The sequence below is a fragment of the Centroberyx gerrardi genome, chromosome 16 (assembly GCF_048128805.1).
Source record: "Centroberyx gerrardi isolate f3 chromosome 16, fCenGer3.hap1.cur.20231027, whole genome shotgun sequence".
In the NCBI taxonomy this organism is placed as follows: domain Eukaryota; kingdom Metazoa; phylum Chordata; class Actinopteri; order Beryciformes; family Berycidae; genus Centroberyx; species Centroberyx gerrardi.
Genome location: NC_136012.1, coordinates 23,356,615 through 23,381,909, shown reverse-complemented (window position 1 = coordinate 23,381,909; position 25,295 = coordinate 23,356,615). Strand labels below are relative to the sequence as shown.

The 25,295-nt window shown below is 40.8% G+C and overlaps 2 protein-coding genes across 2 annotated transcripts; one reads left to right on the top strand and one right to left on the bottom strand.

Annotated features, from left to right (window-relative positions):
- Positions 1-590: 590 nt before the first annotated feature.
- Positions 591-9,612, top strand: ppid (peptidylprolyl isomerase D). Its single transcript, XM_071914884.2, has 10 exons — positions 591-729; positions 1,465-1,605; positions 2,242-2,348; positions 2,877-3,065; positions 3,267-3,389; positions 4,080-4,186; positions 5,111-5,255; positions 6,039-6,125; positions 6,840-6,882; positions 8,883-9,612. The coding sequence occupies exons 1-10, from the start codon at positions 645-647 to the stop codon at positions 8,969-8,971; spliced, it is 1,116 nt and encodes a 371-aa protein (XP_071770985.2). The 5' UTR covers positions 591-644; the 3' UTR covers positions 8,972-9,612.
- On the bottom strand, positions 9,411-22,059 carry etfdh (electron transfer flavoprotein dehydrogenase). The gene is made up of 13 exons (XM_071914883.2): positions 21,904-22,059; positions 20,944-21,102; positions 19,444-19,673; positions 18,364-18,445; positions 17,268-17,386; positions 16,293-16,370; positions 15,473-15,619; positions 14,988-15,128; positions 14,339-14,482; positions 13,834-14,002; positions 12,968-13,150; positions 11,999-12,220; positions 9,411-10,386 (listed from the first exon to the last, which is right to left on the bottom strand). Exons 1-13 carry the CDS (start codon positions 21,932-21,934, stop codon positions 10,223-10,225), a joined length of 1,869 nt encoding a protein of 622 aa, XP_071770984.1. The 5' UTR covers positions 21,935-22,059; the 3' UTR covers positions 9,411-10,222.
- Between the last annotated feature and the right edge of the window lie 3,236 nt (positions 22,060-25,295).

Below are 25,295 nucleotides of genomic sequence, written 5' to 3'. Positions count from 1 at the left end.
GGGTTCATGACATGAAAACGTTTGGAAACAAATAACTTTAATCAGTGGTACAAATCGCACTTGCACGGTCAATAGGATAGGTGGCGATAGGCCTATGGCAGGCGTCAGTGAAGAGCGATAGTCTCGCATGTCACGAGAATTCAAAACCTCACTTACACTAATGAATAGGCTATATGCTGTGAAAAGGAAAAAATGGAAAACAACGACAACTATTTTCATTTACTACAGATTGTTCTTCAAATATTTTTTTTTCACGTTGGTAATAATCAAAACAAGCAACATAATGTTCGTTAATGAGGGTTTTATTTTGCAAATTATGACCGGAAGTTTTATTTAAGCGCACAGTCCTATTTTCACTTACGCTTAATAATATGCCGTGAAAATAATATTTATGAGGGAAAACAACCAACCACACTTTTGTATCTTCCTTAACTGCAAATTCCAAATTAAATATATCCATTACGCTTTAGTCACTGTGGTACTTTGTATTACAAAAAACAAGTTTGCAATATGTCAAAAGAGCTTTATTTTGAAATGTTTGATCGGAAGTTTTACGTGTTTTCATTCTTGGTGGCTTGACACTGTCTGAAGCCGGGAGTACCGTGGGTTTAGCTACATAGCCTTAAATCGCCTTTTTCTTTAAAATGTCTCACGCAACACCGTCCAACAGGCCTTCAAACCCCGAAAACCCCCGTGTCTTCTTTGATGTAGACATTGGTGAAGAAAGAGGTCAGGACATTTTAACTTACTGTCAGCTATTGTGGGCCGGTTTAACTGTTAGCCTCGTTAGCTTAGCACCGTCCTGGCTCATACATTCTAGTGACTTCGAGAAACACACTGATTCATTTACCAGCTAGCCGGAAAGTTAAACGGTAGAAACTGAATAAGCCAGTTTAAAAATATCGTTATTGGTACTTGTAATAAGGCTATCGTAATGTTAGCTAGCACCGAGTCAAAGAAATTGTATTCATTTAACGATAGAGAGCTTGTCTGAGTAAATGAACCACGTGTGGTTGATTTGTCTATTAAGACTGTTAATCTAAGTAATGAGTCTTACCACTGTAATAAAGCATTAATAGGCATACTAATAGTTAAATAGTAATGCATGTGGTGGGTAACATCATTACCTAATGTTATGTAATCTTACCACTGGCTGTAAATGAATAATTGGCTATCACTACAAACATGGCACGTTTTATGTCATTCTACTGTAGCTTGGCAAGGCCTAATTGTTGCAAAAGATACACTATTATAGTTCTGTTAGGTTAGCCAGAACGCTTTCATTATACCTCAATATCCAGCTCCATATCATCTGTATTGTCAAGTAACAACAGAATGATTTGGTTCATGTTGAAAGCAAGCATGATAGTGTTTGTCTTGGTCCAGACCATTCTCAGGTTGCCCACAGGCTGTTTTTGTCATTCAGAATCTGAACTTGTACATTGAACTCTTGTGTGTCCCCAGCTGGCCGATTAGTTCTGGAGCTGTTTGCTGATATTACTCCAAAAACTGCTGAAAACTTCCGGGCGCTCTGCACTGGAGAGAAAGGGACTGGCAAATCCACTGGGAAGCCGCTGCACTTCAAAGGATGCCCATTCCACAGAAGTAAGTAACATTCACAGCTGAAGTTAAGGTGACATTTCACCTTGGTAGGACATCTTAATGTTTTTGCAATTGAAATGTTTGATATTGTGCCCGGGGGGGAAATCCTGGACAGTGGGTCTACGGGGCATCTAATATTTAAGATTGAACTGCTCCTGAACTCTCATGGAAGTGTGCATGCTGAAGAGTGAAAATATTCTACCAAAGAGAAATAACATCTTAAGTTCAGCGTGACACTAGAGGTAAAGTGGTCAGTTCAATTCAGTTGAAAGCTTTATTGTCCTGTAAAAGCAATTTGGTTTACAGACGTGGTTAACAATTAAAATACACAATAACAACGCATGCCACAGCATATACCATACAGATAAAGATCAGTTAATAAGACCAGACAGGTAGTCAGTAGCTGGATATAGTGGAATATAAAGTTGCGTATCAGTGCAAAATATATTCTTATACCATCATTAGACGCTATATCATTTCACAAATCAAGCGGTCTAGTTTCAGTGGGAATAAATGAGTCCTTTGTTCTTTAACTCTTGTGTTTAGACACTCTAAAGCACCATCAACATTGAGTCTTGTTGTATCGCACAACATGATGATCTCTGAAAAGTAACTTGATTGTCAATTTGTTAATGACAGTCATCAAGAAGTTCATGATCCAAGGGGGAGACTTCTCCAACCATAACGGCACTGGAGGCGAGAGCATCTATGGGGAGAAGTTTGAGGATGAAAACTTCCATTACAAGGTAAAGGGTTTATCATTTGAATCCCCGGTATCTGACTCCATTGCAATAAGTTAGGCTTATCTTCCTGGGGTCTGCAATGTCGTCTGGTTTCTACATCCAGCATCTTACCGATTGCCTTTGGTACTTTGTAAACAGATATGCTTATAAATAAAAAAGGTTTTTGGGGTAAATCAAGAGCACTAAGGATGTCTTCACTTTTGAATAAAAATCAAACTATTTGCTTATATGCGATTAAAAATGCATTCATCCAGGGTGTCCTGGTGGCTGATTTGGCTAAGGTGCATACTGTGTAACTGCCTGGGATCTTTGTTGCATGTCATTCCCCCTTCTCTCTCCCAGTGTTTCCTGTCTCTCTACGGTGATTGCCAAAAAATATTCTTAAAAAAATGCATTCATAATCTTGTTTTTGGATGACACTGAAATTGCCAAACAGCACCATTCAGTCACTGCTTTGGTGTTTTGTATTTTGTGTATGCTAGTAGTGCTCTCTTTTCTCTTTTGTGATTATTTCTTTTGTTCCCCATACAGCATGACAAAGTGGGTCTGCTAAGCATGGCCAATGCAGGGCCAGACACCAACGGCTCCCAGTTCTTCATCACGACTGTCCCCACACCGCATTTAGACGGGAAGCACGTGGTCTTCGGACAGGTGCTGAAAGGGATGGGGCTGGTGAAAATGCTGGAGGACATCGATACCAAAGAAGACGTCCCTGTTAAGGTAAATATGTCTTCCAGAGCAACATGTATTTGAGGAGTTTCATTCCAAAATGAGATATCCACCGTTTGACAAAGCTGACACCTACTCTAACAACAAGCTCAGATCCTGTACAGGCCCACAGTGCGTGTTCCGTGCATCAGATTCTTAAATGTAGTACACTTTTGCCCAGAGGCGTCATTCTCTCGATGTCTGTCTTTGTAGCCATGTGTCATAGCAGAGTGTGGCGAGCATAAGGACGGGGACGAATGGGGCGTGGCACCAAGCGACGGGTCAGGGGACGCCCACCCAGACTTCCCTGAGGACTCAGACATCGACTTCAAAGACGTAAGTATCCATGAGGTCTTTGATCTTTGGCTGAACTACTCCTTTAAAGGAAATTGACGAATCCTCTTCCTTTGGGAAACAATTTCAGACTGCTCTGCTGCCCTCAGTTAATAGGCAAATTTAGGGTGTGTTCACGTCAAGCACGTCTGGATTGCTTTATTCAAACTCTGGAGCATTTACTCCTTTAGTTTGGTTAGTTTGGGTGGGGGACAACAATGCTACATTTGCTTCATAACGGGATGACAGGTTAACAAAACTCTGTCCAAAGGCTACTTGTGAGTCCATGTGACTTTTCTTTACAAGCCCTAGTTCTCTTGTAATTGTGCAGTGTGAACCTAAATGAACCAAAACAAAAGCTACAACAAACTAAACTTTTCCTCTATGGTTCAGGCTAAAGAAAACAAACTGTAGGTGTGATTGCACCTTTACACATGTCAGTATACACCTCACCACACTTTGGGGATTGTTGAATAAATCTGTGTGGCGTTTTTATTCAGACAGGAAAGTTCTGTATATGTATTTTGGAAAAAAATATTAACCAATGTTCATTGCTTACTATTTAAAGACAGATGATTACAAAGCAGTCAAGATGGCTAAGGGGTTTACTTTCATACCAGCAGTTATCGAAGTAGGTATCAGATTTTGTGAGTGAAGGTCTTCAGTTGCACTATAATTTGTCTTGGCTTTTAGATTGACAAAGTCCTGTCCGTTGCTGAGGATGTCAAGAATATTGGGAACAACCTTTTTAAGAGTCAGGACTGGCTGTCTGCAGTCAAGAAATACTCCAAAGCCCTCAGGTAAAGTACTGGATGGATGTGGTTTACTTACACAATCACTTTCATTGAGCATGAGTGAGAATCGAAGACACATACTTTGCTACTATCCATGTAAACACATTAAATTATCTTACATGACCTACAGACATTTTTATAAATATTACACCTAGTGTCGTGGCAAGAATCATTTTTGCCAGCCATAATAATTAACATATTTTTTCATAGAAATATGTCACCCTATCTGTTTTCAATGCTAGTTCCTCTATAGAATCAGGTACTGTGTGAAACTTTCAATAAAGAGACAAGAGTAATTTAAATTTGCTCACTCACTTATACAGTGGATCAAGTTTGTAATGCATCATGAAGTGACTTGTCATATGGGACAAGGTTAAGTTTCAACTAATGTTAGGATAGTTAACCATTTGGACAGTGGAGAAACGGGAGGAAAATTTTGCAGAAGTTCAGATGCTACTATTTTGTGTAAAGGCAGTGTAATTTGATTGGCTCACAGTTGGAGAGAGGGTACGGTGGCCAGCAGGGACAAAGTTTGAGAATAGGCAAAGACCAAAAACTGTATATAACTAAGGAGTTCAAATGTCACCTTTTCAAAAAGTTACCAGCCAGTGTGGCAGCATTTATTTATCCGCCAAGAAACAAATTTTACCGGCATTTGGCGCTTGCAGACATGACATGACAGACATCTGTCATTTGAGATACTTTTGAAGTAGCGTCAGAAGATGGACTGAGCTATCTTGGGTCTTCTGGCACAACAGACTCCTTCCAGGACTAAGAACACCTAAAAATAGTCACTGCAATTTTGACTTCAATTTGACCCGGGCTTAATAGCAGATGGCAATATACTTACAGTGAGTCTATCACACCGATCATAAGTCCTCATGATCCAATTCCATTCCTATCAAGTGTGCTTGATTTTTCCTCCTGCAGGTACCTGGAGATGAGCGGAGAGCAGCTGGAGGAGGAGGAAGCCCAGCAGAAGTTGGAGCCCATCGCTCTCAGCTGCATTCTCAACACGGCGGCATGCAAGCTGAAGATGCAGCTCTGGCAAGATGCCCTCGACAGCTGCAATGAGGTAAGGCCAGACCATAACTTACACTTAAACACACACACACACACTCTTTCTTTCTGGTGGTCTTGTATGGCATGGCAGTAACTCTGTCAGGGTTAACAGTGCATTTGCCATGGGGGCCATCCGTGCTAAAAATTTATTCTCTCCCACTACTGTCAGTTTAAAAAAAAAAAAATTTAAGGCCGATAACCAATATTTTTCGACTGAATTTGCTGGTAGCTGATATTTTGTACCGATGTTCTATATCTTTAGATTTTACCATTGTCATGTCAAAACAACAACCTTTTAATTGTATATTTAACTTAGTTTAACAATGTACTTTTTAACCCTTGTGTAAATGTACTTCGGATGGTTTCCTCCTTCTGCAATTTGTGCATAACAGTAAACAAACAAACTATGGGACAATCAGCTCGACTGTAACCCTGATTAATGAAAGTCTTTTAGGTGTAGCAGCTTCTTAAGGCAGGGTGACCCACCTCACCTAGTCAGTGGTAGAGGCAACTCTGGGATACATTTGGCCTTTAAATGAATAATTAATGTACAAAAAGCATTATGGAAGAATGAAATGAATAAATAAAATGTGCACAGAGGATAAAATTCCATTGCAGGTTATACAGACCATTTTTATGTAGCTGAGCTGAGGGAGAAATCATCTTATCCGCAGCGGACACCATGACTGGCCAATATCGGCCAGATGTATCTTCATACCGGCTTAACCCTACTTTGGATAAAAGCATTTGCCAAATGACATATGTTAATGGTGTGTGTGTTTGTTGTGTCTTTCAGGCCCTAGAGTTGAACCAGGCCAACACTAAGGCACTTTTCCGGAGGGCCCAGGCCTGGCAGGGCTTAAAGGAATACAACAAAGCCATGGTAACCTCCACAAAACCACCTCTGTCTGTCTTTAAAGTGGCTATCGAGAAATGAAAATATCAGACTGGGGGCTGGATGTATCGGATTCAACACTAAAACAGTTCTGTATTCACACAGCTCAAAACGTATATATGCATTCTCTCCTGGTTTATATGTTTCATACACCATTAGCAGCACAGGAAACCATTTTTTGTGTGTATACAGGACACACTGACTGGTAAACCCAAATACTAACCAGCCACTTGTACTATTTTATTTGACAGCTAGATTTTTCTTTTTTTAGAAATGAATGGGTCCTTTAAATGATGGTTGATTACCCACTTAAGTTGCTGATTGATTCAGCCACAGCCAAAATGTACCAGCATTTTATAGGGGGCTGATGGTAATTTCCCACCCTGACATTAGTACATGTGAAGTTCTGCTCTTGTGAACAGCTTTGTCCACATCCAATGAACTCCCATAACTGGTTATGTTACATGACAGCCAGGGTTGGTGAGGTAACGGGCCACGTGTTATAGTTAAGCCCATGGCACATAGAAGTAATAATTCCTAATTTACGTAACACTTAATTTCAATGCCCTTGTGGTTGAGACGAGACAAAATTCTGGTGCATTGATTATGGAATTGCAAGTTAGAAGAAGAGATGATCAATATTGAGCAGTCTGGGTCTGTTTGACTTAACAAATTGTTTTTCTGAACTTGTCTGTATTACAGATTGATCTGAAGAAAGCTCAGGAAATAACTCCAGAGGACAAAGGTGGGGAAGTTTTCTTTTTCAGTTTTTTCTCCAATTTTAGGCAGAATTAGGTTTATCTTTCCCCAGCTGTGATTTGTTACCTTCCATCAAAGAAATGGCTTGCTAGGAATGCAATGAATAATTTAAATGTTTGCTTCTCCATTCTGATTTCCTTAGTTTTAGTTTAGGTTATTTACAGGAACACTTTAAAAATCTATATCATGCAAGTACAGTAGAAAAATACAGAAGAAAAATAGTCCAGGATTGCAGGAAAAAGTCCTGGACTTGTTTCCATTGTGGTCCTTGTTCCTTCTTATTGGGCTCTGTGGGAAAATGCGTAGGGAGAAACAAGTTATTCATGAAAACCTTTGAGCTCAGTCACAGGAGCATGAAGAATCAATGTCAATAACCCAGGCCTTTGTTTAGTTATTGAGCCGGTGTTTCCTTACAGCCTCGGTGTGACTGACAGCCAAGTGTAGTCACAGCTGAATCCTCAGAGATGCATTCTAAAGCTGAAAGGGCTGAAAAGACAATCTGACGTTAACATTATTTAAGAGCCTGGTGATATTTATGGGTTGAAGACTACTAGACGTTATTGTCCATTATCTATCCAAATAGATCCCCGAAAAGTAGGGATTTAATGGCAGGGCTCAACAGGTTAGTGACCTAAGGAGGAACATGAAGAAAACAGGTTCTAGTTCTTAAACTCTTCTTCCAGTATGGGTGAAAATACCCTCAAATAAGAATTAACATTCTGCAATTTAACCTAAAGTAAATTTATTATTTCATATCTGACGGAAGAGTATGGAGGCAAAACATCACTGTCCAAGTACTTATAGAGCTCACAGGAGCCAAATTGATAGGCTCTGGGTTGAATGTCATTGACAAAGACTTGGACTGAAATTGCTAGCCTAACTTTAGTTTAAAATCTCAGAATATTCAACAACACGTCAAGGGGTTAGTGATGTTGTACTGTAATTGCCTACAAAAGCACATCTACAGCTCAAAACATAATACCACTCATCAAAAATCACTCTAATGAAGTCAGTCTCACAGGATAGATCAGATACACAGTCTAGGTGCTTGGTCCAAAGTGACTCGTTAGAAAATTGTTCAAAGCCACACACTATCAGCTGCCTCTTCACCATTTATTCTGAGAAAAAGGCGCTTTAATCCAAAATGCCTTTGGAGATGTCAGTTTTTTCCCGAATAGTGAAAGGACAGCTAATATTGTGTGGGTCCTAACAATCTTTTTCTGCTCCCAGCTCTCACCTATGGGGAGAAAAGTTTTAATAATGTATACGTTTCAGGGCTGTCAGCAGGAGACATAAACAGGCTTAGTAAAGAAGTCCAACCCACCATGCTGGACATGCTTCAGTCAGCCTAACGTGTTTTAGGTTGTATTGACATCTATGGACAATTGTTTTTTAATTCACTTGGAACTGTTCCTAAAAACGCCCTGATGGTGTTGATTATTCAAGTATTTTATTACAAAAAACTCATATTGTCCAGTGAATGTGGAATGTACAAGACTTTAAGAAACAGCCAAGTGGATTACATACATGCACCCCTATCATGCTAGTTAGTGGTAAGTCTGTAGGTTTTGTCATCACACCTGGGATGTTTAGTTTTTCAACTGGTGAGCCGACAAACTGTGCACTGGGTGGGACTTGAGCGCTCTTCTCTGCTTTTGAAAGTGTCACACTTTTGATATTTTAAGCTCCAGTTTATTGGCTGCTGGCTAGGAGACAAGTGATAACTGTGCATTTCATGCTGTCTGCGCCTTGAGAAGCAGGCTTTCTTTAAGAATAAAGATTCAATTGACAAAATGTCCAGAGAGGCAGACAAATCTTATGAATTTAGACACAGGGAAATCAAAAGCATCATGTGAGAAATCTCACCATTCTCGCTGGCAAGTCATCCAGCACAGACTGGCCGTGCTCACAGGTTTGGCCCATTGATTCACTTGTATCTTAAGCTTCTTGTCTGACAATTCAATTGAAATTACCTTCTTTTGATAGCAATCGGCAACGAGATGAAGAGAGTCCAGCTGAAAGTCAAGGAGGAGAAGGAGAAAGAGAAGAAAATCTATGCCAAAATGTTCGCATAAACATTTCACCAGATGATGTGATGAATTGTTTATTGTTAATCAATATTTGAAGTCCTTTCTCCAAGGGAAGCCGCACTACCAATTCAGTCAGATAGGGAGTGTTGTGTAACAAGGTTGAAAATGTTTTCAGTGGCAGGTCCTTTTATGTTTTTTGGAGTGGCACATTTCTCACTGAAGAAATTGATAGAAGGGAATAATTGATTTTTGCAAGCTGTGGCCTGTCAGCATACTGACAAGTGTCTTCACTGTGTGATTAGTTTGAGTAATGCATTACTGTCATAATGACGCCATTACTCTGAAGAACTGGTTTTCCACCATTTATTTGTTCCTGGGGTTTCTAAACTGTCGAGTGGTTCAACAGTTGCAAAAGGCAAAGTTGTGTATGTTGTATCGTTTCATATTAATCTGTTTGATGCAGTACACTTTACCCATAAGTCCATCATTTTTATTTATTTTTATTTTTTTTTACAGATGTCAGAATAAACAGACAGTCTAGTGTTCTTTATTCATTAACAGTGATTCTATGAGCTAATTAATGACATTATGTACAGTATCCTGCAGATCAAAAGCTGTTAATTATAAAAAGATACCTGCAATAACTTGAATGAAACTTGTATGAAATAAACCTAAACATAGGCACAGCTCCTCTGAGTTTGTGTTCCATTACAGGGGGCTTTGAAGGAAATGCTATCCATGACAACACTGCTTGCTCTGCTCACAACATTGCAATATAATATATTAAGTATTTGAGTTGGTCAAGCATTTATTCACTTTTCAAAACCATACATTAACAAAAGCCACTTTTGTCTTAAACCCCTCTTTACAATGCCCATATTGAGTATTGATATTGAAGCTGTGCTGCAAAAAACACAAAACTACAAATTTTTATGTTTTTCTAATTTGAATTCAAGTTTATGTGGCTATTTCTGTTTACTAAGTTTCATGACCCCTGGGGCCATTTTAAACTGGTAAAACCCCATTGTATAATTTCCAAACTACACGGCTTCCATGTGAAAATGCATACTCATATGTTTTAATTTCTGTAAAGCGTACCTTTTGCAGATTTGTTTTTTTCCAACAGCTATATGGTGATGTTCAGTTTCATACTTAGGCACACTCGCAATTAGCTGGCAGCCAATCCTGAATGGATCATATTTTACAGCTACCTTACTGCTATGGTTAGGTCCTCATGATATAAACCCCCCCTCCCATTCCCACCAAAAAACAAAAGAAGAAAACCCCCACAGATGATCACATGCCGTTGTAGGCCGGTCCGCCGCTGCCCTCAGGCACAACCCAGTTGATGTTTTGGCTTGGATCCTTGATATCACAGGTCTTACAGTGGACACAGTTCTGAGCATTGATCTGCAATCGCATCCCCTCTCCCGTCTCCAAGGGAACGTACTCGTACACACCTGGGGGTCAGGGGTGAGAAGTGGGTAAATTAGTGAGGAAACAAGTCATACACAGCACCTTACACCTGGGTGTTGGGATTTGTGACAGCAATTTAAACACAAACATTTTCATTAACTTTGTAAGGGTTTCAGTTCTCGGTTTCAGGTTTCTGTGACAGTCACCAGAAATGCAGTCTGAAAAGATGTGCAAGGCAATTTACAATGTTTGCTTTCTGTGGTTAATTTGAAGGTTCTAGCAATAACTGAGTCAGAGGGCAAAATTGTAATAATTTGACATGTGCTTTGATTAGGATAGAATGTGCTGATAAACGAGTAGCAGTTTGTAATTTTCTGAAAGGGCATGATGAGTTTCAGCTGTTGTAACTGCCTGTCCTTACAATATTTGATGAATATTTGCTTTTTGCAACTAAAAGCAATCACAAATTCCTGGAGGAATTGTTTATTCATGCCAGCTACCAATATTAACTCCATATCTAAATATCAAAACTATAACTGCAAATACTAACACAAAGCTACATTGCTTGAGGATAGTTTCTGCTGCGGTTGCTGTGCTTGAGGCCTACTTAATCCAGTTTCCCCAGCTCTTTGTCGTGGCTGGCCTCTGTAGGGCATAAAGAGTAGATAATTGTCTCGCTGCATTCTCCTCCTCAGTTGCCATTCCTAGTGTAGCGACTGACTATTCTTCATTAAATTTCAAAGATTGTAGAGAATTCAAAGGCAGCTACTGTCCCAGAGAGAATGGAGTTCGGTGGTTGTTGATTGAAAACCTAGAGTGTGAAAATGAGATATACACAGCCAATACCCCCAGACTGCAAGGCTGCCTGGCTTCATAATTGCAAACACTAGGCTCTATTTATTGTTTAAGATATCAACACATTTGTTTGGGTGTCACATGAACATTTTTTTTAAACAGAGGTTGTGGCATTAATCCAAGTTTTCCGGTAGAAAATGGTATGTGTATTTATCTCGAGACCTTGTGTAAACAAAGGATGAAGACAGGATATTAAATATCTGACATGATGGGAAATATTATTTGCTAAGTGATAAGGAATCTCTAAGGTTAAAATCATTGCAACTCATTTCAACACTGAACTACATATCTTTTGCTTTGCAGTCTTAAGAATTGAGTTCAGTACAGCTCTTGCCCTGCAATCATCTCAGGAGATAACAAAGTTACTGCAACACCAAACATGTTTGATGTGATTTAATCGAACTCTGGCGTGTTTATTCTTTTAATTCGGCTTGTTTGTGCAGGTGGGAACAATGGCATTCGAACTTGGGCGGCACCGAATAAACGCACCAAGATGCCTGAAAATGCAGGTCTCTCGCTCCTCTTCCAAGAGAACTGTGATGCGGTTCGTTAGGGACTGGAATCAATATGTTTTCACTCCGGCCGCTGCCAAAATCTCTAACTTCACAGGATAACAGGTTACCAAAATAAACAAGCTACTTGTGAGTCCATGTGACTATTGTTTACAATCCCTGGTTCGCTTGTAAGTGGTCGGTGTGAATCTAAACGGGTCAAATACACAATGCAACAAAGTAAACTTTTCCCACTATGCTTCAGACCAAAGAAAACCTGTAGGTGTGATCGTGGTGTTAGCGGTGTTACCTGCGGGGCAGAAGCGCTGCTCAGGCCCGTCGTATATGGACAAGTTCCTCGCCACCGGGACGCTGTCGTCCTTCAGGGTCAGGTGGGCGGGCTGGTCTCCCTCGTGGTTGGTGCCGCTCAGGGCCACGGAGGAGAGCAGGTCGAAGCTTATCTTGCCGTCGGGCTTGGGGTACTCGATGGGTGTACAGTCTTTAGCCGGTTTCAGCTGGTCTGCGTCGAGGCCTGAGACAAACCCAGCATGGCCAGTTATGAAAGGTTGATTTGCTCTCCTGAGGTAAGATGACCTCGTATTCCCAAAGAGAATTCATTGGTTTACTGTGGCGTTACAGCTATAGGCCGACAGTAGCACACTAAACAGTGAAAATCCATACTGCTCCATTGTACATGGAATACTCATCGTTCCTCTCCACCGTCTTTCTCCTATTGCAATGTTGTTTTCATGTTATTTTTACAGTGCTGTGGTGTGGCCTTGCTCCTCCTGCTCACTCCCGCATTAAAAACCTCAAACTGACCTGCACTCTAAAAGCTTCCTCCCACTCCTAACTGCCCTTGAAAAATGTTGTCCCGCAACATCATATTGTAACATTCTAGCAACTGAGAAACGACCGTGATATGGAGTCATAAATTACAGTGATTTTATTCATTTTGTTGTGATCTTTACAAATTTCTTTTAGTCTTGTGTAATGGATGTTAAACATGATATTGTAGGTTTCTTTCTGTTCATTCAGTCAGGGGAAAGGGGAATGGGAATAATGGATTCAGTTTCATGTCATCCGCCTACTCACTATCCACTTGTGTGGTGCTGAACTGAAGGATGCTTTTCGGTGGCTGTCCCCGGCAGTGGTGCTGAAACTTTTAAGGAGGATTCAACATCTCACAGCTGATTCACGACCCACCCGTTCCCACCCGTTCCCTTCCACAGCACTAAAGAGTTAGTCCTGTGCTGCAAAATATAGCCAGGAAACTTACCACAGTGTTTGAGAGTCCACGGCTCCTTCCCTCTGAAGATCCAGTAGAAGATTCCAGTGTAGACCATGCCGCCGTACAGGCCAAAGTAATTGTGGAAGGATGGCCTGATGTTCCTCACTGCGTGCAGCTCTTTCCAGATCCACGAGTTCTTCAAGCTCTCGGCATACTCGGGTACATGAAGTCCTGGAAGATTAATGTTTGGTAAAATGGAAGGATTTATAATTTCTTTTCTGCTCTACTATTAAAGGGTAACTTCGGTATTTTTCAACCTGGACCCTATTTTCCCATCTTTTTGTGTCTAAGTGATTAAAGTGGACAACAATTTTTGAAATTGGTCCAGTATTGAGCAAGATCGCGTCAGCCGGCAGCCGCGAAACGACAAACACTTTTAGTGGACGTACATTGACAGTGCGATTTGCCCCATAGGATTACATTACAGCTCGTTTCGCGGCTGCCGGCTGAAGCGATCTCGCTCAATACTGGACCAATTTCAAAAATTGTTGTCCCCTTTAGTCGTTTAGACACAAAAAGATGGGAAAATAGGGTCCAGGTTGAAAAATACCAAAGTTACCCTTTAATTTGCTTGTTTAGCTTCCTCCTCAGTTGGGGCACAAAACCTTGTTCATTTTGTTCAATCTGAGAATTAAGCTGAGAATTAAATGTTTGAAGTTTTTAATTCTTTTAATACAACTGAAAATCTGCAATTAACTGATAAGTTGTTACTGCTCTCATGCTACAGTAGTATTAACAGTCCAATATGGTTTATGAAATTTACCGAGTGGGCCTTAACAAGCTACAGTCCTCAACAGAATCAGTGAAATGCAATACAAACCTAGTTATCGTTATCATCAATGGGTCTTGGTTACCTGCGGTCTCTGAATCCAGGCTCTCGGCTGTGACTTTGGGGAAGATGGCCTCGGCAGCCAGCATGCCGCTCTTCATAGCTGTGTGTGTGCCTTTGATCTTTGGTACGTTCATGAAACCGGGGCTGCAGCCAATCAGCATCCCTCCAGGGAAAGTCAGCTTTGGGACAGACTGGAGAGGAAGATGAGAGGGTTCTTGACCAATTTACTTTTCATTCTACTTTTCCCAGACCTTCATCTCCTGCCTGGGTTTTAAGAGTTTGGTCAGTGTTCAATATGATGTATGCCGACTGAGAAAATATCGCTCAATAGCTGACACATTTCATGTATTGCTCATATTTTTAGCTTTTATAGAGCTTAAAGTGCTCTATAAATAGATTAAAAGATTATTATTGTTTCATCTGATTTTTTATGTTTGTTTTATCCTTTTGTTTTACAACACTTGAGAGGTGCTATAAATACTCTTATCAATAATGAGTAATACATCCTGCATGTAACATGCACACACCTGAAATCCTCCCTCATTCAAGGCCCTGGCTCCATATGCGATCCTGCTGCCTCCCTCCAGAGTGGGAGCTACAGAGGAATGGTGTTTCCAGCGCTGGAACTCTCTGAAGGGGCTCAGGTAGGGGTTGCTGTAGTCCAAGCCGACCTAGGGGAGCAGCTTCTTTAATCATACTCACTGTAAACACCAAGGACGATGAACTTCACAATAAGTTGCACAGACGTGTGCAACTGGACGAATCCATGAGGGATCGGCGATGGATTCCTTTGTTACTTCTGTGTTACTGCTTCATAAGCAAATGCACCGCCACCTCATACTGGTTCATCAGTTTTCCTCTTCACTGAGGACTTGTATTATAATTTAAAATGTAAAAATACCCCTTTGTTGCACATTTAAAAGCTGTGTTTCAATTCAAGTCATCACACCTACACCACACTACATGCGTACATACTGTACAAACATGACAGCATGCAATTTAAAAAGTGAGATTTTTTTCCCCCTGCAAGATCCATAGTATACAGCATTGCCCAAGGCTGAATTGTTTATTCAGAAGCCCAGGACTTTTTCCTGAGGTTATACATAGCCTGCATGACATCCAGCCGTCACATGTGTTTACATCAACTGCAAACTGCCAGAATGTGCTCACACTCACCACAAAGCCCAAGGCCACCAGCGGCTCCCCTTCATTCAGGTGATACAGGAAGGAGCCGCCATATGTGTTCCTGTTCAGAGGCCAGCCCACCGAATGCTCCACTCTGCCTGGCCTCCACTTCTTCTCATCAATCGTCCACAGCTAAGAAAGTGAACACAGACTGTTAGCAACAAGCAGAATATTCATTTATTCAGTCCACTCATTCACATTTTCAACTAACTGACCATGACATCAAGGTGCCGGCATCTGCACCACCCATCAGCAAAATACAATTTTATTAGTTTATTAAAATTCTGTATATGGCTTGTTTGTTTGTCTGCTCTACAAGTAACCAACCATTATTTGGAGGCCTTATTCTATTTTAAATTGACTCTTCTCGTTGGCAATGAATCAAACTACATTAAGGGGAAACCAAATTCAAGCCACATATGGAGTGACCTATTCCCTCTCCAATTAGCTGGATGAGCGCAGGCTGAGTTAGCTACCTCCTTTAGGCCAATGGCGTAGGTCTGGGGTTCGCAGTTCTCCCGCAGGTTGAACTGCCTGTAGAGCTGCTTGGCCAAGTGGCCATGACAGCCCTCTCCAAACAGTGTGACTTTAGCATGGAGCTCCATCCCCCTCTCGAAGACATCCTGAAACAAGGGAAGAATAGAGGACACTATGGAGATAAGCAGCTGAGTATTATACAGAGCCTAATCATGGTGTTAAAGTAGGGCTGGACGATATGGTTGAAATCAATATCATGATAATCATTAGGAGTTTTCTCAATATCAATATATATCACGATATGGTTCATGTAGCCTATGCAAAATCACGTTAAATAATCAAATTAATGTTCATCTCATTGAACCGAATGGTAATGTTAGGTGTGATGTCAAACAAAACTGAAATTTTCAAATAATATTCCTACCATACCTCATTTTATCAGAGTTTTTAAGTAAAATTTGCTTGTCATCATCAATTTAGACAGCAGAAATGTGTGTCACGATATTAAAACATCTTCATATCATCACGATATGATTCCACTGAAAGACGATAAATGATAATATTGAATTATCGTCCAGCCCTACGTTCAAGTGGCATTTGTGGAAATGTGATGACGTTCTAAGAACTGGGAACGTGCTCAACGTGTTGTTTTGTTTCCTCTTTAGATCCATTCAATGCCTTTGAGGGATCCAACATATTGCACAGACCACCATATAAAACGAATATTGTATTTCTAATTTCCATGTAGCAGGCTATTCAACAACAAATTAAAAAGGGACTTTACTGGCTCAGTGTTATTGACTGAATTTCTGAGAATACCTTCGGTGAACCATCCTTGGCGATGCCTACGTCGTTGGTGGCGATTCCTTTTACACTTCCATCTTCATGGAACAAAACCTTGATAAAAGAAACACAGATGAAGTGTAAACACTTGAAGCTGAGAGGGGTTTGTAAACATGTTTAATCAAACTGGCTGAACAACTGATTCACTGTTGCACTGATGTTAACTCAAGTGAGACATAGCCAGTTTTAAATAATAATGAGACATGAATGCACATAAACAACTGTGAATGTAGTTTTAATTATTGTCCAGCATGGGGGAAAAATGGAAAATGAAGCAGTAACATCTCTAGAGGACAGAATGTGCAGCAATTCTCCACACAGACCTTGAACTGACATGCAAATGCTGACCTTGTTTTTCCCGCTTTAATTCCTGAATAACATTTTATATTTTGCCATTCAGCTCTCTGTTTACCCAGGGTGATTTATAATGAATGCAGAAGTCGAACAAGCTTAAACTCCTAGATTACAATCAACCAGTTGTAAGGAGTGCAAAGTTCAAAGTCAGAAAACGCCCAGAAAAAAACAACAACACACTGTTGGGTTCCTTGAATGTTCAGATATAATGGAGAAATTGTAGATACGGAAATAAGAGCTGGGAAAGACAAGTTTTCTGTTTTTTTTTGGTTCGAAAGATGTGAGCACCCATTGGGCCAATCAGTAACAAGATGCATCATCCCATCCAAGTTTCATCAAAATCAGACCAGTTAAAGCTTTTCAAAGTTTTGAATTTTGACCTTTAATTATAGCGCCACCATCAGTATAATTTCTTAAACACCAGAACACAGCGGCAAAATGCATCATGCATGTTCGTCAAAATTGGGGTCTGAGATATCACGTACGAGTTCACATTTTTGACCGTTACGAGAAACGAGAAAAACAAATGTGTCGCAGTTTAAAGATATTTGAGCTGTCAAAAGGAACAGTAAAGGAGGACTGCAAAGGAGAGCTTACCTCAGCTGCAGCATATCCAGGATACAGCTCCACTCCCAGCTCCTCTGCCTGTTCCCCAAGCCAACGCACAAAGTTCCCCAGCCTCACTATGTAGTTACCATGGTTGTTCATGGGCAAACCTACAGGCACCGAGGAAAGTCACGCGTCAGATTGGTGCTAGTGCTACTCAGAATGAACAAGTGTAACACCGAAATTCATCCGAACTGAAAGGTTTAATAACGTAAAGAAAGCAATTCACTTAAAAACATTTACGCAGAATGACTAGTTTTTTTTATATATATTGTCAGCTTATATACTGCTTTGTTCGCGTTCCTTTATGTGCTAGAAGTGTGATTTTCAGACCTGTTTTGCCATACAATGGCAGTGAATGGAGAGAGAGAAAAACGCAATTCAACAAGAGGCTACAAGCTTCTCACATGTCAAACCTCTCTCTCTTGTGCTAAACTTGCCTCTCGGTTTCTCTCCCTCAAAGTACAGATACTGTGTTTATTCAGAAAGGCGTCTACCCATTGTGTTAACTTGGATGGAAATGCAGACATTTTATCTTTAAAAAACACAACAACAACAACAATTAAGTTTGAGACTGGGGCTATGCTCACACACACTCTGGCAGCATAATAGGAGAAACAGGACAAAGCAAAGCTTGTTTGTTGCTAGGCGAAGCATTATTAGGCCTTGTTTACAGATGAACCCCCCAAAAAATTAACCCGTTGACTTTCCTTAGAGTTTGTGTAGTTCTGCTGACGGAGTTTGAGTCAGCTTGTTAAATGGCTGCAACACAACAACCCAGATAACATAGTATATAGCTAGCTGCATCCATTAACTGTCAAAGTTAACTGTCAGTTTATATTCCCTTATACTTTGTTCTGAGCATGTTTTTCCCCCCACAGTAATTAAACCAATAATGGTTACAGACACTATGCAAATTTCTCATTGACACCATGGAAAATATTTATATTTAGTTTTAGTATAAACTGCAATATAATACCATCTGGGAGGCAGAATCTGTAAACACCTGGTCAGGTCAAAAGAGGAGCTCACACACTAAGGAACATTTATACCATTTTTATTCACACTGGATAAATCAAGCTCTTACCTGGCAAGATGGGGACGGGAATTCTGTATTTCTCGGTTAAAATGCTGAACACATCTTCGGTTACTGCCGTGTTCAGAGGTGCCTGAGGTAAGAGCACAGCGGGTATTGTTATTCTGCTGTGGGGAGACTTCATGAGGGTTTGCCTGTACGCTTACATTTAACATTCACACCCATATGTTGCTGGGGTGTATGGCTAGGAACCCATGAGACACTCTTAACACAAACGCATGCACAAACACCCTTCCCAAGTGTGATTGTGTGTAAGTGTATGCAAATGTGCATGAATGAACTGTGCTGTAACTTTATGTGAATGAATGTCAAACAGGGCATTGCTAAAATAGAGCATGCATGCTCAGCATACATTCCTGGATATTTAACCAATATGCAGGACCTGATGTAATCTATGTAGAAACCCATCTTGACTGTTAGAGGAAAAGGTGGGTGAGAGGAGATATATCATTATGGCCATCATGTGGGCACCTCCCATCACAGATGATTCATTGAATTTGGTCTACTATTGATTGATTGATTGATTCCCTCACTGACAGGGTGGGAAATTAACACCCACCAGCCACCCCCCCCCATGCCTTTCTTTTCTTCCCATGACCACTCCTTTGCATCGTACTTAGCAATGTAGTTTCAAAACAAATAGTTTTTGATATAAAATCTTGTTACCAAAGAAAATATTAAGCCTCACCACCCACTACATTAGTTTAGCTTGTCTACCCTGATCAGGTTAGATAACTGTCAAACTGGAAGCAGAATGTGGTGACACACTGTTGGAGTTAGAGGCAGCAGACACAGATAATGAGAGGTGGTGCACTGCAGCAAGCGGCGGAGGAGGCATAGGGGTCAAAGAACAAAAAATGAGTGGCGACACGACAAGCAAGGCAAGATACGCGACTGGCTGGTTTTCGAAATGTCTAGCCAGACCATGCATCATATTGACCCTTGATCTGATTTTAAAAAGTGTCTGGTAAAGACTATGAGTGGCTGGTAGAATTTAGGAGTCTACCAGACACTGGGCAGTGGATCAGAAAGTTAATTTCCCACCCTGCTGACTGAGAGACTGACACTTACCCCTCGTTCCTTCCAATCAGGAAAGAGCTCGTTCAGGGCCGTGGGCTCCAGACAGGCCCCTGAGAGCGTGTGCGCTCCGATTTGAGAAGCCTTCTCCACCAGGCAGACTCGCAGCTCCTTCCCCTGTTCGTTGGCTAGTTGCTTGAGACGGATGGCTGCTGAAAGGCCAGCAGGGCCGCCACCTACTATCACCACATCAGCCTCATCGGCAAACCTCTCCATCTCTATGCCTGAGAAGAGACCAAAAAGAAACCATTATTTCACAAACAAGAAATAGGAATACTGCATCTTAATTTAATTTTGCTCTATTTTAGGAGGAGAAATGTAGACCTGTGTGGCTCAATGAGAAAAGCCTGGCACCAAAACTGCTAGGACGGGTTCTGTTCTCAACAGAGTAATAACTGGGGATGGCGTTTTCTTTTTTTTTTTTTTCTTCCAAAAAATTGAGTAGTTACAAGAATTTCAGAGTCGACTCGAATAGTCAAAAATAGATGTACCCACACAAGTGACGCACAATTGAAACGTTAATGCTCCATAGGCCCACCTGAATAAGGCAATGGCTAATAAATGGTTAAGGAAAATCTCAATTAAATTTGCACCAACAGGCCTGATCAGATTTAAAAGAAACAAGAAAAAAAAACCTCAGCTTACTATGTTTGAGCCTAGTTCTTGTGAAATAAACAAGCATATCTACATGGTGTGGAGCGAGGCACATACAGAGTCTGTGAAACACTTGTCCCGCAGTGGAAAACACAGCAAGCCTTGGAACTGGGAGGAATTGCAAGGTAGTGTTTGGTCTCTTGAAATGCTTTTTGTTCCTCTACCACCACTGGAGTAGATTTTGGATGGGTGGGACGCACAGCTTAAAGTTATATATTGTTTTGCTCTGAATTCATAGGGCAGCAGCCCTCCTCAAAAAGAGTGTTCTGGCATTTATTGATCTGTACAGGAAATTCTCTTTTCTCTTGCCCCCCTCCACAGGCAGGTTCGAGCACAGTGTCAGCTACAGAACAGTGCCTCTGGAACAACAACAGTATGTTGCTCAAGAACACTTCAGCAGGGCATGAGAGCAGTAGCATGGGTAATAAATCTTAGATAAATTACTTACGAACTCACGAACTTTGACGTAAAAAAATAAGTAATAAAGTAAAAAGTAACAATTGCCGAGTTTTCCTGTTGGCGCAGTAGCCCTGTGTATGAATGAATAGTATGAACACTAGAAGCAATCATGGCATATACACACATATGGAGAAGCCAAAAATGGAAATAAACAAGAAATAGAAGCTATCAGGGGGCACACTCACAGATTCCCATCCACACACAAGTAAACAAATGAACAAAATCTAAACATCCAACAACAGTATGCACTTATCTGCCTTGTAGTGGCCGATATGTCCTTACACGAACCTCAACAAGACCAATCTGTGCACATTTTGCACTTGACAGTTAAAGTGACTCTGAAAATGCCTCAGGACAATTCAGGATGATGCAGTGTCTTACCTTCCCATCGTGAATCTTTATCCCGAGGGTGGATGGTGTAGTGTGTTGTAATTTGGGGTGTTGAGACGGAAGAGCAAGTCCGTCTGTGTACAGATGTGTACAGCTGAGGGGCAGCATGGTCTGCCTGGACTGTTTTCAATAGCCTGATACACCTGTGGGCTGCAAGAGAGACCAGCTCCCAGTCAGGACCAGTTCAAACTGGTGGCCATGTGGTTGTATCCTACTGTACACTCTGGTTTAGTTTGGCTGGGTTTGTTTGCTTAGTGCTAAAATACAGTGATGAAATCATACAATGACATAATCACAGAAAGAAGATTTACAAATTTGAGCAGGTGAGATAAATACCAAGAGGGCTTACGGAAACATGTCATATCAAAAACAGATGGAAAAAAAAAACCATCCCAAAATGTTATGGTTATGGATATGTTAAGCAGCTGTCACAAAGTAGATTGCAGGAGTAGCAGCATGCTAGCTAGCAGAGCTAAACTTGGCTGGCAGCAGCTAAATCCAAAGTCCAATGCTATAAATAAAACCACTTCTTCAACAGCAAAACATTTCAAGGTAACTGTCATAACCATGGCAAGTTAATAACCACTTCAACATGTATTCGATCAAGTGTAAATTGAATATATAGAACGGGACAAGGACACCATTCAGGTGACCTATATCTGGCTTAAACTTTAACCCACATTTTAGCTTGATGCTAAGGCAAATGGGAATGGTCAGCTGTTGGCTAATGCTAACGTCAGCTAAGGCTAGCGCTTGTAGAAAGCCACCAAACTAACGTTAAAAAATGCAGCAAATTATTCTGCACTTGACCCTTGATAACAGGCTGAAGTTAGCATGTAAATCGTGTAGTTACACCTGACAACACTGTCACTAAAATGAAATAACAGCTGATCTCTGGTGCCAGCGAAGCAATCTGGTTAAATGTTAGCTAGCTGATGTTTGCTAACTTACCTTGAACTGAATATCTGCTAGCTGGAAACATAACGTTATGAGTCCGTCAGCTAGTGCAAGTTCACTAGCGAACAGCAGTTTTCTTTTAATTTTTTATGTCAAACCAAGTGACGTTATGGCGCCCTCACTTCGTTGTCCGTACAGAGCTTGTTGTGTAACTTGGTCAACAATATAATGAACCCAGACAGCTAACGTTACCTTACAAAATACATCAACATTGGAGCGTGCCAAGAATTGCGCTGCTGCGTCGGCGCTGATCTAAAAGGAGTGGTAACTGCGCAAGAGTAGATCTGTAAATATTATACAAAACCAACTGGGGAAATGCAGAAATTAGGAATCCTAGTAAACTGCCATTAAAGTCACTATCCACTGTTTTCACGGGGACAATTTGAATAATATTTGTTGTAAACATTATTGTTGCCAGTCTAGATTCAGCCCTAATCTGCAGATCCAGGGATTCAGTGAAGGGTAAAGATTACCCCATTACCCATTACCCATCTGGCTGACTTTTTTTTTTTTAATCACCATAGTAAATAGTATCAAATTGATGATTTAAATGTATGGAAATAAGCATAAGTTAGTTCTTTTCTGAAACTATAATTAACTTTTTGCTTTGCTTGGTGGTTTGTTGCCTTATGATGATCACAGACTGGAGGTCAGTTCACCCTTCTTTCTGTTTACCACTCCTAATATGTGATGTAAGCCTATGCTGCTCCACTGACTCATAGGATGCTTGTTGCAGCCCACTAATTCAGTCTCCCGTCATTACACAGTAGGCCTATAGCCTAAACATTTCTTGATTACCTCACATGAGTCTTGGCAGTCTTGTTTATGGCTATGGGAGAAGCTAGTGTTCACAAATTTTGAATGACCTGTCCAGGATCATAGGAACAAGGATGTAGTGTAAGGTAAAACCATCTAAACTCAGTTTACCTGTCTTTTAATTTGCAGAATAGAGTTTACCCAACTTTTTAGGGTGACATAAATCTTGTCTACCCACCTTTATTACCACTACACTGCTGCATAGGAATAAAATGAATTCTGTTTTAGGTTAGATTTTTCCTTCAATTGCATAAAATTAAGCATTACACTTACCTACCACTAGACTGTTCTAAATTATGTTGTAGTACAAGTCAATAGAGGCCTCAAATAGACAAATAAGTAATCCGACAGGCAATAGATGTGATATCTTACATGAATTTGTTTGTTTCCCCCACATTTCATTAATGGAAAAAAATGAAAATAACCAGGCTCTGAGATAACCATTTTTATTGCAGGACACAGTAAATACAACAAATGGAATGGTTACACACAAGTTTAAAAGTATTTATATATTAAATGAAAAGCCTGCAGAAATTATGTCTCAAACAATTGCTGGCTTCTCTGTTTTCAGATCACGTGGAAACAGAATGTAAACAGATATTAGCATACAGGCTACTCCACAACTGATCAAAACAATAACTGATTTATTCAGCTCAATTTTTATACAAATATACATTTGCTGTACATTCTTACATTTATGGTTTACTGTCTGAAAAAGGTCAATTTTTACAGTAATTGCTGCTGTGTCGTTCCATACCGAAGTGCATACTGCACCTGGCAGTACCTGTACTCAACAGCTTGACAGACCAAAAAAAACCAGAATGGACTAAAAATATCTTAAGACTTGAGCAAACATTTCAGTAATTAAATTCAATAAACAAAGTATGCACAAAACAGCTCCTATGATGACTGTACAAATGTCTTGACTATACAAATCACAGTGCAAAAATGTTTAACAAGCCACGACTGTAAACATGTTGTAAACATACCTTTATAAACAAAATATTTCATTTCACATGGCATGGGAGTGGGGTGAAGGTTGGTGAAGCAAAGTTGTGACCCAGTTCAAACCCCCAGACCAGCTGGGAAATTCTACATGGGGGACATTAAGACTATAACTCTTCCCTCACTTAATAACACCTGCACACATGCCCCGATTTGTCCTGTTCTGTCTCTTTATGTTAAGTGAATGTCATCAAATTCCATGGCAAAATGTTTAGTTTATACTTGCCCTATTCAAATGCAAACATACTTTGTTGAACTTATCTGCCTCATACATCCAATCTTATTTCACTAAAATGACATTTTTTAAAACTAGCAGCAGTGGCAAGTATGATGTCTTTTGTGTGAGACAAATGAATAATGGCAAAATAGTTTCAAAAGCGGACATTTTAGCCCTGCTTAGTGGATTGGATGAATGCCAAAATGAGGAGCACACCCTGATGTAAAAAGTTGTGTTTTTTGTCATCAAGTACATTTGCATGTGATAGAGGAAGCATTAAACAAGCATATTACATGCAGTTTGATGTGACATTGACTGCTAAAATGAGAAAGGCACAAAATGGGGGTAACCCACTGTCCATCTGCTTCAGTAGAGCTGCCTAGTGGCTACATTACATTACATTACATTACATTACGTCATTTAGCAGACGCTTTTGTCCAAAGCGACTTACAATAAGTACATTTTGTCAACAGTAGTAAAACCAACTGTGCATCACAGTCTTCATCAGCTAAGACTTTTAATAGGAATAAGTAGCATTCGTTTAATTTTTATTTTTTATTTTTTTTTTTTAAGTTTAAGAAGGGTAGAAGATAGGTTAGTTCAAGAAGGGCCCAGGTGTAACCTGAAGAGATGTGTCTTTAGTCTCTGCCGAAAGATAGGCAGTGATTCGGCCGTTCTGACAGAAGGGGGGAGCTCGTTCCACCATTGTGGCGCCAGGGATGTGAAGAGTCGCGACTGGGATGAGCGACTTCTGAGCCCACGTAGCGATGGAGGGGCGAGGCGACCTGCAAGGGTGGAGGAGTGGAAGGAACGAGGCGAGGTTTGGAACCTGACCATAGACTGTAGATAGGGAGGGGCAGTCTGATCTACTGCCCTGTAGGTGAGTACCAGTGTCTTGAATTTGATGCGTGCAGAGATGGGAAGCCAGTGAAGCGACCGGAAGAGGGGAGTGACGTGAGAGAATTTTGGTTGGTTGAACACCAGACGGGCTGCAGCGTTCTGAATGCGCTGTAAAGGTCTGATGGCAGAGGCAGGTAGCCCGGCCAGAAGAACGTTGCAGTAGTCCAGGCGGGAGATGACAAGTGGACCAGGAGTTATGCCGCTTCCCTCGTAAGGAACGGGCAAATTTTGCGGATGTTGTAGAGGGAGAACCTAAAGGAGCGGGTTGACGCTGCAATGTAGGCAGAGCAGGACAGCTGGTTGTCCAGGATCACCCCGAGGTTCTTGGCAGTCTGAGAGGCAACACAGTAGTGTTGTCAATGGAGATGGAGAGGTCTGTGAGAGGGCAATCTTTCCCTGGGAGAAAGAGCAGCTCCGTCTTTTCAAGATTGAGCTTGAGGTGGTGCAC

Bases quoted from the DNA above. Each gene is read 5' to 3' on its own strand.
- ppid (XM_071914884.2), top strand. From the start codon at position 645: ATGTCTCACGCAACACCGTCCAACAGGCCTTCAAACCCCGAAAACCCC. The intron at 3,066-3,266 runs GTAAATATGTCT...CTGTCTTTGTAG, and splicing joins AAGAAGACGTCCCTGTTAAG to CCATGTGTCATAGCAGAGTG. The intron at 6,126-6,839 runs GTAACCTCCACA...TCTGTATTACAG, and splicing joins AGGAATACAACAAAGCCATG to ATTGATCTGAAGAAAGCTCA.
- etfdh (XM_071914883.2), bottom strand. From the start codon at position 21,934: ATGTTTCCAGCTAGCAGATATTCAGTTCAAG. The intron at 17,387-18,363 runs GTAAGAGCTTGA...CGGTGCCTGTAG, and splicing joins TCCCGTCCCCATCTTGCCAG to GTTTGCCCATGAACAACCAT. The intron at 10,387-11,998 runs GTAACACCGCTA...CCTGACCCCCAG, and splicing joins GCAGCGCTTCTGCCCCGCAG to GTGTGTACGAGTACGTTCCC.